A 12606-nucleotide genomic window follows, 5' to 3' on the forward strand; every position below is an offset into this window, starting at 1 on the left:
CCTCCCTGCACACTCCCACACCTCCCCCTTGTAGGCAGCCAAAGTCCTGTTTACAGCAGAAGCTTTTTTATTGTAAACAGTGAGGCCTCTCCCAGGCAGCCCCGATGAACAGGGTGGCACTGTCCTGGGGTGAGGCAGTCTTCCTTGCAGAGAAGAAGACAGGCAGCCTACCCTCTTCTAGCCCTGGGGCCCTGGCCCCGGGGCCAGCTCGCTGAGCCTGCGCTCCTCCTGGAAGCGGATGAGGGCATCTCGCTGGTTCACCACGTCCACTAGCTTCCTCAGGACCTGGTCCTCAGCCTGCTGGTCGGCAGCTGTCTTTAGAGTTTCTGAAGGGAGGAGGTGAAATTTACTTAGAGAACAGAGAACGGGGAGGGTGGCAGGAGAGGCACAACCTAATCCTGGCCTGTGTGACTTCTACAACCCCAGCTGTTTCCCACTCTGAATTTGGTTTATCAACACTAATGGTTTTCTAGCATTGTTTAGCAGCAACACCACTTTTAAAGGAATCTTGTGTAAAAGTCCAATTGTGCAGCTGTGATTGAACTGAAGGTGCAGAATGTGGGCCTGGAGCCCCATCCTCTGGCTTCCTCCAGTTCAAGAAGCAATTCAGAAGGCAGTTCAGCCTCAGATGCTCAGACTAGAGGACTGTTGCCTGGGCAGTATCTGAGATCACGAGGCTTGTGCAAATACCAATCTCGCCCCACATCCCACCTACCTTCCCGGTTCATGTAGGTTCGCAGTTCTTGGTCCAGCTGCCACTGTTTCTCCTCCAAGTTCAGCTCCTGCACCCTGTGGGGGGCAGGGGTAGAAAAGGCACAGGTGTCTAGGGTGATCGAAGAGCTGGCTGTGGGGCCTGGCTCACACGCCATCGCCCCCCACACCCCAACTCCGACACCCCTTACGTGATCATGAGCTCAGCCTCCTCGGCCACCAGGCTGTTTTTCTTCTGAACAAGCTGTAGCAACTGTTCCAGCCATAGTGCCTTTTGCTCTTCGGGTGAACCTGACAAGAAGGAAGAAGAGGGGCCAGTCAGGCCTCTAACCAGGGTCACAGGAATCACGGCATGAGGAGCAGAACCTGCTGTGGGCCACAGCCTGCTAGTCTTGGGGGTCGCTGGGGGCGGAACACACGGCCAGGAGGCAGAGGTGTCCTAGGCTCGCTTGCTTATCCTCCCCGTCTTCACTCACTGCTCCGGCTCCTCAAAGCCAGCTCCAGCTCCGTGCCCTTGGCCTCCAGCTCCCTCAGGGCAGCCTCGATCTCATTTTGTCGCCGTTGGATGGCCTGAGTACAAGACAGAAGGCCCAGGAGTCTGCAGCTTGCTCAAGAACAGAGTCCTGGAGGAGCTCTGATACCCACTCTCAGAACTCTGATCCCGTTAGAACCTCTGGGAACCCCTAGGCTGCACCTGAGCCTTGCAGAACCGCTTCATCTCCTCCTCCTTAGCACGGCGCAGCAGAGTCCGACGCCACGTTGGGTAACTGTTCATGGTGCCTGAGTTCTTAGCCAAGTTCCACAGAACCTGTAACAGGGTCAGGTGGATAGGGGTTGGGAAAGTTCCATTTGAAAGGGACCAGAAAGACCCTGGGCTGGAAGTGGGATAAGTTCTGATAGAAAAGGTGGAGACCTAGAGACATGAAAGAGACTGGGTGAGAAGACATTCAGAGACATTTGGGCTCAGAAGAGGTTGGGTGCTGTGGGTTTCTCCCGGGCATGGGCCTGGGGTATGTTTAGTGGATGCGTGCTGGCTTGGGCAGAATAGGTGGCCAGGTTCCTCCCACTCACTTGTTCTGTGTCTGAGTCCAACGGCACGTCTTCCTCTGCTTCCTCGTCACTGGAGCAGGGACTGTCTTCTTCCTCCTTCTCCACGGCCACAAGAACTGAGCAGACAAGTGGACATGGGCTGAAATCCGCAGCACCTCCCTCCCCATTCCCCACATCCCTGTCCAAGAATCCGAATACCACCCGCCCATCCCCACCCTGGGCCAGCAGCTACCTTGAGGGTTCTGGACTGGCATTCCCCAGCCCACAAAGCTTCCCTCTAGGGCCCGGTGGGCCAAGACGGAGCAGCTTCGGGGGGGCTTGGGTGGAGGCTCCATTTCCGGGTCAGGGGTGAGACGAAGGGAGGATAACCGCTGGCGTTCTGGGCTGGAGAGGCGGATCAGCCGACGGGTGGGCTGGCTTGGGACAGGACTGGTCCCCTCCTGGGGGGCCGCGGGAATCGAGGGGCGTGGTGGCATGTTATTCTCACTGTGTGTGGGAAGGTCCTAGAAGAGCCACCGTATGCTCTGGTCAGTGACCTGCCCAGTGTGGGTTGAGGCAGCCCCTTGAGACAGATGTGGGCCCTGGTGTTCATTCATTTATGCCGTCTACTGAACAGTGTCGGGCACTGTTCTCTAGATACTTAGGATTCATCAACAAGTAAGACAGATCCCTGCCATCATGCAGTTTACACTCTAGTGGAGAACATTCAGATACCCACAGCAAAGTCTCAGGCTTAGAGAGCCCTTTCCTCTTTCTCACGCCCCATCCCACACTTCCACAGCTTTTACCTGACTCTCAGGGCCTCTGTTGCTGCTATCCTCTTTGTGGCCTGGCTGGGGCAGGTGCTGGAGGCAGTAGAAATGTCCTGGGAAGGCGGGAGAGGGGAGGAGCCATCAGATCTAGGCAGCCCGGTGACCAGATGTTCAGTTTATCAGGGAAGGTGGGGGAGACAGGCCTCTGCATTAGCTGATAAATTTCTACCAGCCTCCTGGCTTCTCAGAACCCCACATTTGGGGCTTTGGAGGGGACAGAGGAGACGGAGCTCAGTAGAAGAAAGTATCATTTCAGCCTGTTTCTACCTCATGCCCAGAACCCCGGTTCCCCTCCACCTGCAAGCTCCTGCACCCCCCACCCCCCACCCCCCCCCACCCCGCAAGCAGGGCCAGACCCAGAGTCCCTCTGAATGCCTCCCAGGCCCACTCACCATCTCCTGGGTGCTGCCCGTAGCCACTTGGCCATAATGTGGCCTCACAGATATGGCAACGGAAGCAGCTCCGGTGGAAGAAACGGCCATTGGCACAGAGGCGTTCCAGGATATAGAGGTGTTCCCCACACAGTGCACACAGATCCTCGGCACTGGCCTGCACCAACCCCCAGGCCGCAGGTCAGCTGGAGTCCAAGGCAGCTGCCAAGTTTTTCCCTTCCCCTCCCTGCCCTTCCAAGGCCTCTGCCTGCAGACAGGGCCCCTGTTCTCACCTCCTGGTATTGGGATGGGGGTGTCACTGGTACATCAGGCTCTGGGACAGGTGGCTCCTCAGTACTTGGGGTCTCAGCTTCTACCTAAAAATGTAAGTACTCAGGCCCAGAGGCAGAGTGGCAGGATCAGCTGGGGAGTCCATGTGTACAGATGAATAGAAAGGACTGGAAGGGAAAGGGAGTGAGACTAGGAAGCGAGACTGGATGGATTAGAAGGAGCTGGGGTGGCGAGCAAGGCCTGGGGGAACAGGATATGGGAAAGAGTACCTCAGGGAAGGGACTGTCCGGCCCCTGCGAGCATTTACCTCCATGCGAGGCTTCTTGCCACCAGCATCCTCCCCATTTCCCTGCAAGAAGTCCTACGTTCTGAGCCCCCAGTTCTCCCCTTCCCCCATCTGAACAACCTCCTCATCACCCCAGGGATCCCCACAAGAAACCCACTGCCCAGGCCAACCCCACCCAAACTCCCCACCTGGGCCCGTGTCCGTTGCAGGGTCCTCTGCAGTTTGCCAAGGAACAGTACAGCGTTGGCAGTGCCTGGGGAGCCTTGGCTGACTGGGCCTGCTGGGAGAATCAGGGTAGATGGGGGGCCGATACTGTACCCCCAGAACAGACAGCTACGTGCCAGCCCAGAAGGATAAAGGATCTCTCTCCCCCACCCTGTCCTACCCGCCTCCAGGTCACCTGGGTTGTGAGGTGTGCTCTTGAAGGCACTATGGAAGTGGCTGAGGTAGGCAATGAGGCCCAGTGGGTCATTCCCTGCCACCATTGCATGTGCGGATAACACGGGTGTGATGCCCAGCTCATGCTCTGCCATCTTCAGCGCCCAAGAAGTCGCTTCCAGAGCCCCAACTCCCTGCAGCTCTGAAGGTTTCCTGTGGGCCGTCAGGGAGAAAGGCCAGTGGGAGACCAGAACTTGCCCCATTGAAGGGGGAGAGAGCAGTAGGAGAGGGACATCGGGAAAGGGAGGAGAGGGCATAAAGTTTTTTTTTTTTTAATTCTCTGTGCTACATACCCCCCATGCCCCCAATGACAACAGCTATCTGGCCTTGGGGGGCTTCTACCACTCACAAAGCTCTCCATATTGAATGCATTTGAATCTCATGGGCAGGCAGAGTCAGGCGGGAAATCTATCTCTAGGGAAGCGAAGTGACTAGAGCAGGATTATTAGCAAGGGGTGGCCTGGGACGCAACTCGGTGTGCTAACTCCTACACAGTGATCGCCCACCATTCCACACTGCCTGGAGAGGGAGGGGCTATCAGGGACCCCCAAGCCCAATGCCTGACTCACAGCAGGCCGGGCCGCAGCCTATGCACGAGGGCACACAGAGCCAGCCCATCCGCCCAGGAGGAAGACAGGTCGGTGACATGGACCCCTGGGTACCCAGCCGTCTGCTCCTGGCACCAGTGTAGCAGCTCCTCCTGGGTGGCCACCGACCCTGGGAGAGGAAGCCGCGCTATACTGAAGGCACCGGGGCCCGCAGAGAGAGAGCCCAGCTGCTGGGTGCGGGGTCTATATGGGAGGGGGAAGCAGGGACCCACGCCTACTGGGCACCAGCCTAACATTCACTGTCAGCAGCACCTCCTTCATCCCAGTTTTCTCATTTGAAAATCTTTCTGGCAATCAAGTAGGGGAATGAATAGAGTGAAACCACTGCTGGCCACAGAGAGGGCAGCAGGCTATGAGCTGAGGGGCAAGGGAGGCCCAGAGACTAAAAGGAGAGGCAGGTTTGGGGTCTGCAAGGCAGGAAGGGGCAGAACAGCTGAGAACAGTGCAGCTCGGCTGCCATCCAGCTGCTGTGTTACAGTGATTGCTAAAGTGCTGAAATATTCCACACAAGTTGGCAAATGGCTGCTGCTGAGCACCCCACTGCCCTGCACTCTCCAGGAGGCCCCAAACATCCCCACCACCCAGCAGTGCTCCAGCACCCTGCTCCCTGCCGCCAGCGTCTACCACTGTTCTGATCATTGGTGCTTGTGCCTCACTGCTTGGTAAATATTTTGGACGTGGCCCCGGAGGAAGGCCTGCTCACCAGTGGCTGGCTTTCCTGAGTCTGTCTTGTCACTCATTCTCCGCACAGGCTCCTTGGCCTCCACGTCATACAGGTCTCGTACCTAAGGCAGCCCCTTTCAGGTCTCCAGGCAGGCGGACCACACACCCCCCACCGCCCCCCCTGTCCACGGGGGAGGCGCTGCCTGGGTGGGACTCACGGGGCAGGGACTGGGCAGACCACAGGAGGGAAGGCCTGACCTGGGGTGCGGGAGCTGACCCGGGAAGTCTTGGCGGGTGGTGCCAGGGGTTCTGACCTGACTGGGGGTCACAGCCCGGAGGTTCAGGTTGGGATAGCGGGAGGCTGGGTCCAGCCCATACTGGGCCACATTGCGGTGCATGTTTTCTGGGGATGTCTGTGACAGGAGCTGGTACAAGCTCTCTCTGGGGAGATGAGGGTGGGGTCGGGCACAAGTGGGAGGGCACCATCAGCACCCACCCCTCCAGAAGTGCCAGGCCTTTCCTTTGTTCTCTTTTCCCTATGCCCTCATCTACTCAGCCAACATCCCCGACCCTACTCCCGACTCCTGTCCTATACCCAGCCCTGCCCCCACCCTGCCCCCCAACTCCCCAACTCAGGCCTCACCTCTCTGCCAACACCTCTAGGGGCCCAGCGCCCTCTGCCCAGCGCTTCACCATCCAGGCGGCGTCAAAGGCTGCCAAGAAGCCCCGGGCCACTCCAGTGCCCAGGGGCCAGAAGGGCTGCAGGGGCAGGACAGGAAACAGCTCAGGGAGAGTCCAACAAGGGTGTCCATGCCCAGATGACCCCAGAGCCATAGCAGAGGGGGGCCCTGACACACCAAGCCACCCTCTGCTCCTCCTTATAAGAAGCAGACCTTTTTATACCCACTCCTTCCCACGAGGCTGCTTCCTCCCCCAGCCAGGGAACCCCTGTGCCTCCTCACAAGGGATCCGGAGAGCCCCTCCCCAATCAGGGAACACTGACCCCTCACCTCCACCAGGCAGTCCCCAACCAGCCCCAGCAGCAGGCGGGCGCCATGCTTCTCCTGCACCCGAGCAGAGCTCTCTGCCCGCATCATGCTTGTGAAGTCAAAGGCAGAGACGTCGGGCCGCCCGTGGGCATCCTGGGCAAACTCCAGCTTCCCGAGCTTGCCGTGGGTGGCAAAGTCGGCAGCTGCCCGAGCAAAGCGCTGCAAAGCCTCGGGCGCCACATTGGCGCTGCCCAGCAGCCGGTCGGTCTCCGGCCAGTCCTATGTGGCCAACAGATCAGAACCAGCAGGGTCAGTTGGGCCATCACGTCCCCTTAGGTGTAGAAGGTACACAACCTGAGGCCCCAGGAACGGGCTTCCCCGGACTACACAGCAGTTGAAGGCTGAGCTGGGAGGAGAATTTGAACGTCCAACCTCCCATGCTCAAGCCCCATCCTCAACTCTCAGCCTGCTGCTTGCTGCAGGTCCCAGGTCCCACCCTGCCTCCAAGGCCCAGTATCATTGCTGTTAACCATACACCTGCTTTGGACAAGTCACTGAACTTCTCAGAGCCTGTTTCCCCATCATTTAGAGATAACGTACCTAACTTATCAAGGTACTCGTGTGGATTAGGTGAGAAAATGAACATAAAGCTCTCAACAAAGTACCTATCACATAGTAGGTGTTCAACTAGTTCATTCAGCAAATCCTTTCAGGGTGCTTACTACATAGCAGGCACCATTCTAGGCAGTGGGAATCATCAGTAAACAAGAGACGGACAAAACCCCTGCCCTCATGGAGCTTACATTGTGTAGTCCCGTGGCTGGTATAAGGTGTTTAGTCCAGAATATGATTCACTTTGCCCCGTAAGTCCCACGGGAGAAGAGCTTATTGAGGTGGAGGAAGTGCCATCGCAGAGAGGATGGACTCCCTCCACACCCAGGGGGAGACTGTGTCCAGGCCTGGCCCCTACCTCCCAGGGCCTACCACCCAGCCCCTCCCTGCCTGGGCCCAGGCCCCACCTGACGCAGCACCCCCAGCCGTAGCAGGCACTGCTTCTTGGCTGTCATCACAAAGTAGTGGGTGTCATCCTTGTAGTACACGATGTTCTCCAGATCAATGCCTGTGGGGACAGGGCAGGGTACAAGGGATGTGCCTCCTCCTCATCATGTGTCACCTCTCCAAATACCCCAGCCATGCTTGACCTCTGAGAGCTGGGATCACAGCTCAGACTGCAGCAGCACCTCTACCCACACACACACAGGGGGGCCCATGAGTTCTGGTGGCACAGTGGACCATCTGTCCCAGGCCCAGGAGGCCTAAGGGTGTGGAGCAAAGTGAGAAACTTCGGTGGGGTGGCAGCTGGGAGATGTGCACCACATAGTCCACAGGCTTGCAGAGGACAGCCTGGCTTCTCCGACCGACCGGGATGTGCACACCCCAGGGGGCGTGGCAGTGCAAAGCCAAAGTAAGCATAGGGCATCTTCTGGAAGTACCACTTTCACTTTGAATATACAGCGTTTTAGTTTGGTTTTTTTGAATTTTTGAATTTTATTTATTTTTTTTTTATACAGCAGGTTATATAGCATTTTTATATTAAAGCATATGTAAAGAAGCACAAAGCAAAATCCCATGCATTTTTGTGAGAGATTTCTAAGACTCGTCATGCTGGGTGGCCGATTGGGGCTGTGGCTGCTGAATCCCTGGGGGCTCAAGTTCTTTGCTGCCAAGAACGCAAAGATGGAAAAGTACGGGATTCCTTGGACTGCAGACAGGCCTGAGAGGGAGAGGTGGGAGGCAGGCCACAGTGAGGCACGAGGGGGGCAAACCCTGTGAGGGGGCTCCTGACCTGTGGCTTTGAGCAGGCTCTGGAAGAAGCTCTGGTTGTAGATCCTGGCCACGCCGCTGATCTCGGGCACCTGTGTCTCTTCCACGGTGCGCCCGTTCACAAAGTTGGCCGTGATGCCGATGGCCAGTTTGCCGCGCATTTCCCGCACTGTGAAGCCTAGAGGTGGGGACAGGGGGGTGGTGGCAGGAGGACGATGGGTGTAACAGCCTAGAAAGGCCCACAGGGAGCTCAAGATGCTGGCTTCTTTGAGGGAAGGGATCACTCACCTTCAGGGACGAATTTACCTCCAGCTGCAGAGATGAGGACATCAAATTCATAGTTGGCCAGTTGGGCTGGGGGGCTGGGCTGGAGCTGGGCACGCCAACCACTCCCTGGGGCAGAGGGTGTGAGTGGCACAAAGGAGGGGAAATCTGAAGGGGCCCCTGTATTCCCGGGACAATCCAGTGAAGTAATTAAATAAACGTTTAAAGGGCTTTATGGTTTAGAAAGCAATGACACACTGTCTATCACATCATACTTTCACAACAGCCATGGAAAGTAGGTAAGGAAAAAAATACTTGGGGGTCCTCAGGAGCAGAGAAGTACTTACCCTTTCTGGGAGGGGGCTGAAGGCCAGTGAAAGTGACACCCCAGTGAATTTCCACCCCCAGCAGTAATGCCACTTTCAACAAAAGCAGCTGAAGTTGCCGGATGCCTGGAAGGGAGAGGACATTAGGAACAGGGACCCCAGGTGCCCGCAGCCTTCCCAAGCACCAGTGTGTACCTGGTCAGAGCCGGAGAAGGTCTTAGAGATCACTCAGTCCAATGGCCCATTTTACAGGTGAGGGCCCTGAGTCCTGAAAGCCGCCTGGCTGAAGTGAATCTTATCCACCCTGTCTCTTGGCTGGCCCAGCAGCAGCCCCTCGACCCCCTCCAACTGGTCTGTCTCTAGGCCCAGGCTCACCCGCCCCTCCAGGCCACCACATGGTGCTCACTGATGTGGTCCAGGGAGCCTGTGCAGAAGCGCCCATAGAACTTCTTGGCGCCGAGTGCCCGAAGGTCATGGATGGTGAAGGGCCAGAGGTGGAGCACGTTGTGGCGAGAGAACTTGGTGCGCTTTTCCACCAGCACTACTCGGGCCCCAAGCATCGCCAGCTCCACAGCAGCCCGCAGCCCACAAGGTCCGGCACCCACCACCAGGCACTGCGAACACACAAGGCAGCATCAGCATGGCATCCGGCCCCTCCTCTGACTCCCCCCCGCCCCCCGCCACTCTCCAAGCCCCATCCCAGGCACCGTGTACCCACCTTGGTGCTGGTGCAGGCCCGGCCCTGTTGGTAGACAGGCTGGCTTGCTCTCTTGTCCAGCTTGGCCCACAGCGACTTAGCACTCCAGTAGTTGAGCTGGGCCTTGATCTTGTGGTACTGGGGCAGCCCCCCACCGGGCTCCAGCCCCAGGGCCCTGCATAGCCCCTGGAAGCTGCTCAGCACATCCTGGCACAGCTGGGCCTGCAGGACGCTCTCAAAGTGGGCATGCGCTGGGTTGGTGGAGGTGGGTGAGGCCATGGAGACCTCTGGGGCTCCCAGGGAGGGGCAGGGGCACGTGGCTGCTGGAGAGAAGGAAGGAAGAGAAGAGAAGAGGCTGGAGAAAGGAGGAAGGGAAAAGGAAGGGGAGAAGAAAGTCTGGTATCCCCAGGGAGCTCCAGGTCCAACCCTGATTGGCTCTGCTCCTCTCTGTCAGCTGCTCCAGAGACAACTGCTATCCCTTCCACTCCAAGTGAAATTTGCCAAATTTGGAATTGAAAAATCAGCAGTCCTGGGCACAGAGGGTACGCGTTAAGCCAGGGAGCCTCCAGCTCAGCCCTCTTGCTCAGGGATCTCCAAGCCCTGCTCCATCTCTGCGGCCCAGGGGACAGGAATTCTTACCCTGCCATCCGTCTCAAGGCCCTGGAAGCAGGGCACGGGGAATTTCTCGGATGTGAAGAGGGCAGGGTGCCCAGGAAGAGAGCTTTCCGTGCAGTACAGACAGGGACAGATCTAACACCAGCAACTCCAGCTGCTAGGTACACGTACTGCCCCAACTCAGCCCAAGCCTCCCTGCAGAGCACCCTCGACGGACTCAGTGCGATGCTGGGTGTGGGGTGCATCTTATGCCAGGGGCAAAGTCCTCCTCCTTAGCACTGCTCATTGCCACACCACGGGGAGGAGATGGTCTCTCACCCTGGAGGCTCCACTTCCCACCACCAAAACACTGCAAGGACAGCCCCAGGATGTTGCATCTGACTGAGTAACACAGAGCTGGGTCTATTTCTGACTCACTGTGGTCAAAATACTTCCCTTGTGACTTGCCACTGCTCCAGTGGGCCACAGTACGGTTGGGGAACTGGGGGGGCGACAGGGCAGCAGCGTTCTCGCCCCTCCCAGCATCCTCTCACTCCCATAGACGCCCCACCCCATCCCTGCGTGCTCTCCCAGGAATCTCCAGAGACAAGGCCTTCCTTTGTCCCCTTCTCCCTCGCTCGGGCCCCCACGCAACTTGAGGGGTGCTGGAGAGAGCTTTCTCACGCTGGGACCCGGAGGAATCAGACGGCACGGGGATGTGGCTGCCCACGGGGGAGTTCGGGAAGGTGGGTGGCACTGGTGGGGGGAGATCCTTGGGCTGATCGTCCTCACGCTGCTCGGTCGCCTCACCGGTCCCTGCCGGAGCCCAGCGGCCAGGCCGAAGCAGGAGATAAAAATCGCCGCCGCAGGTCACCTGGACGGGGGCGGACGGAACGTCAAGAGGGCAAAGGTCTCTCTTGGGGGGTGGGAAGGAGGAAGACCTCGGCGAAGTGGGGAGAGGGGCGACCCAACCTGGAAACACCAGGACAAATAATGTGCGAGGGGTGGACCGGTCTGGAAGGATGGAGAGGGAGCTGGACCACTGGCAACGGGGGTTGGGGGTACTCACACTCTAGACCGTACAGTTTGGAGAGGGGCTGAGCAGGACGGAGGTGCAGAGAGACGGGCCGGACCGGCCAGGCGGAATTCAGGAGAGCCTCGAGCCACATTTCCCCGGAGGCGCATCCCTACTCCTACCCCGGGCCTCCGCGGGCGGGGGCCGCAAATTTGGCGCAGCTGGACAACTTACCCGGGGGCTCGGGAGCCCGTAGGGGCCGCTTCCTGCCAGGCGGGCGTCCCAGTCCGGCGGGTTGGGGGACCGGGACGGAGGAAGGGAGGCGCACGAGGCGCGGACCAAAAGCCGGGATTGCAGGGCTGCGCGCTGGGAGCGCCCGGCCGGGGAGTCAGCAGGGTGTAGACTCCAGCACAAGGGCACGCGGCCCGCAGAGGCTTTATTCGCGTCTCATTAGCATCTCATTACCCGGCGTTTCCCAGCTGGGGGCAGCCAGGGGCCCGCCCATGGCTGCAGGGTGGTGCCCGAGGGCGTGGCGCCGCAGGCGCCGCTTTCCGCTTGAGGGCCGAAGACCCGGGCCCCACCTGGTGGGGGCCAATGAGAAGCGGGTCGGAGGCATCCGGAACCCTACTGCGCACCCGCGGCCTCTGGCTCCATCTCGGAGCCTGCGCCTGAAAGCTAGCGCTTCCCGGGAGGGCGAGGCCACCCGCCCTTGCGCAGTACGTACTGCACGGCTGCCCCCGAGAACTGGGCGGAGAGGGCGCTCGGACTGGGCAAGAAGTTTGCAGAAGCTGTTGGATCCATAGGTAGCATCTGCGTCCTCCTCACCTCTCCTACCAGGAGATCCACGGCCTGGGCGCCCCACGATGGATCCAAGTTCGGGCTCCGCCTCCCCTGCAGCCAGTCTGCCTCTAGACCTGGGCTGAGGGCAACCGGCACGGATTTAGAGCCCTGGAAACTCGGCAATCTGCAGCTTCCACAGCGGCACGAGTGAGCGGGCAAGAGGGTCTTGGGCGTGAGCGTGCTAGACACTGCTAAGACAGGCGGAAATGAGAGGGGTGTTTGGGTGAGAGGCTAGTTCCCCAATATTCAAGAATGCCTTGGAGAAGGGACCCACAGAGCTGTCAATGCTGAAAAGGGCTTGAGAGACCTTTGGGATCAACTTCCTCATATTCCCCATAAGGAAACAGCTGAATGTGAAGGCACTCTTCCAAGGTCATTCAACTAGTTAATATTAATAAAACATCAATCTCATTTGTTAAGCATCTACCATGAATATTACCTTAATCTCAGTGATCACATGAGTCCCACTTTACTGAAAAGGAAACCGAGGGTCACAGAGCTTCTGTGACCCGCAACAAAGTTACACAGCAAGTGGCAGAGCTGGTATGGAACCCAGGTCTATCTGGACTCCACTACACCAGTGTTGATCCAATGTGACAAATGAAAGGCTGGCATCGTAAGAAGCTGTTTCTTGTTTAGAGGAAGTGACACAATAAACACTAACAAAACAGGAATGAATGGGAGGGTCCTCCCCTTGAGATCCAGGGACAGAAAAGACCTGGTTACCCTATGGCTCTCCCTTTCTTTTATTCTCACTTTGCATTTCGTCTGGAAACCCTCTGAGAACAAGTAAGACCTGTATACTTATACTACTCCCAGCTTGAGCT

At 58.2% G+C, this 12606-nt stretch overlaps 1 protein-coding gene across 24 annotated transcripts; it reads right to left on the bottom strand.

Moving 5' to 3' along the window:
* Positions 1 to 49: 49 nt before the first annotated feature.
* Positions 50 to 11819, bottom strand: MICAL1 (microtubule associated monooxygenase, calponin and LIM domain containing 1). 24 transcript variants are annotated; one of them, XM_067011599.1, is made up of 26 exons: positions 11765 to 11819; positions 10580 to 10798; positions 9352 to 9653; positions 9040 to 9247; positions 8655 to 8759; positions 8332 to 8436; positions 8066 to 8221; positions 7239 to 7339; positions 6241 to 6498; positions 5874 to 5989; positions 5545 to 5671; positions 5271 to 5352; positions 4529 to 4676; positions 3922 to 4112; positions 3710 to 3798; positions 3543 to 3584; positions 3238 to 3321; positions 2966 to 3122; positions 2550 to 2626; positions 1994 to 2264; positions 1783 to 1877; positions 1406 to 1519; positions 1188 to 1281; positions 903 to 1002; positions 716 to 789; positions 50 to 326 (listed from the first exon to the last, which is right to left on the bottom strand). In XM_067011599.1, the coding sequence occupies exons 3-26, from the start codon at positions 9607 to 9609 to the stop codon at positions 178 to 180; spliced, it is 3201 nt and encodes a 1066-aa protein (XP_066867700.1). In that variant the 5' UTR covers positions 9610 to 9653; positions 10580 to 10798; positions 11765 to 11819; the 3' UTR covers positions 50 to 177. The 24 variants fall into 24 exon arrangements, with proteins under 24 accessions (XP_066867700.1, XP_066867701.1, XP_066867699.1 ...); XM_067011600.1 differs by lacking the exon at positions 11765 to 11819 and adding an exon at positions 10994 to 11647 and having other exon boundaries at positions 10609 to 10798; XM_067011598.1 differs by lacking the exon at positions 11765 to 11819 and adding an exon at positions 10994 to 11628.
* Between the last annotated feature and the right edge of the window lie 787 nt (positions 11820 to 12606).

This window comes from Kogia breviceps, chromosome 13 (assembly GCF_026419965.1).
Source record: "Kogia breviceps isolate mKogBre1 chromosome 13, mKogBre1 haplotype 1, whole genome shotgun sequence".
Classification (NCBI taxonomy): Eukaryota; Metazoa; Chordata; class Mammalia; order Artiodactyla; family Physeteridae; genus Kogia; species Kogia breviceps.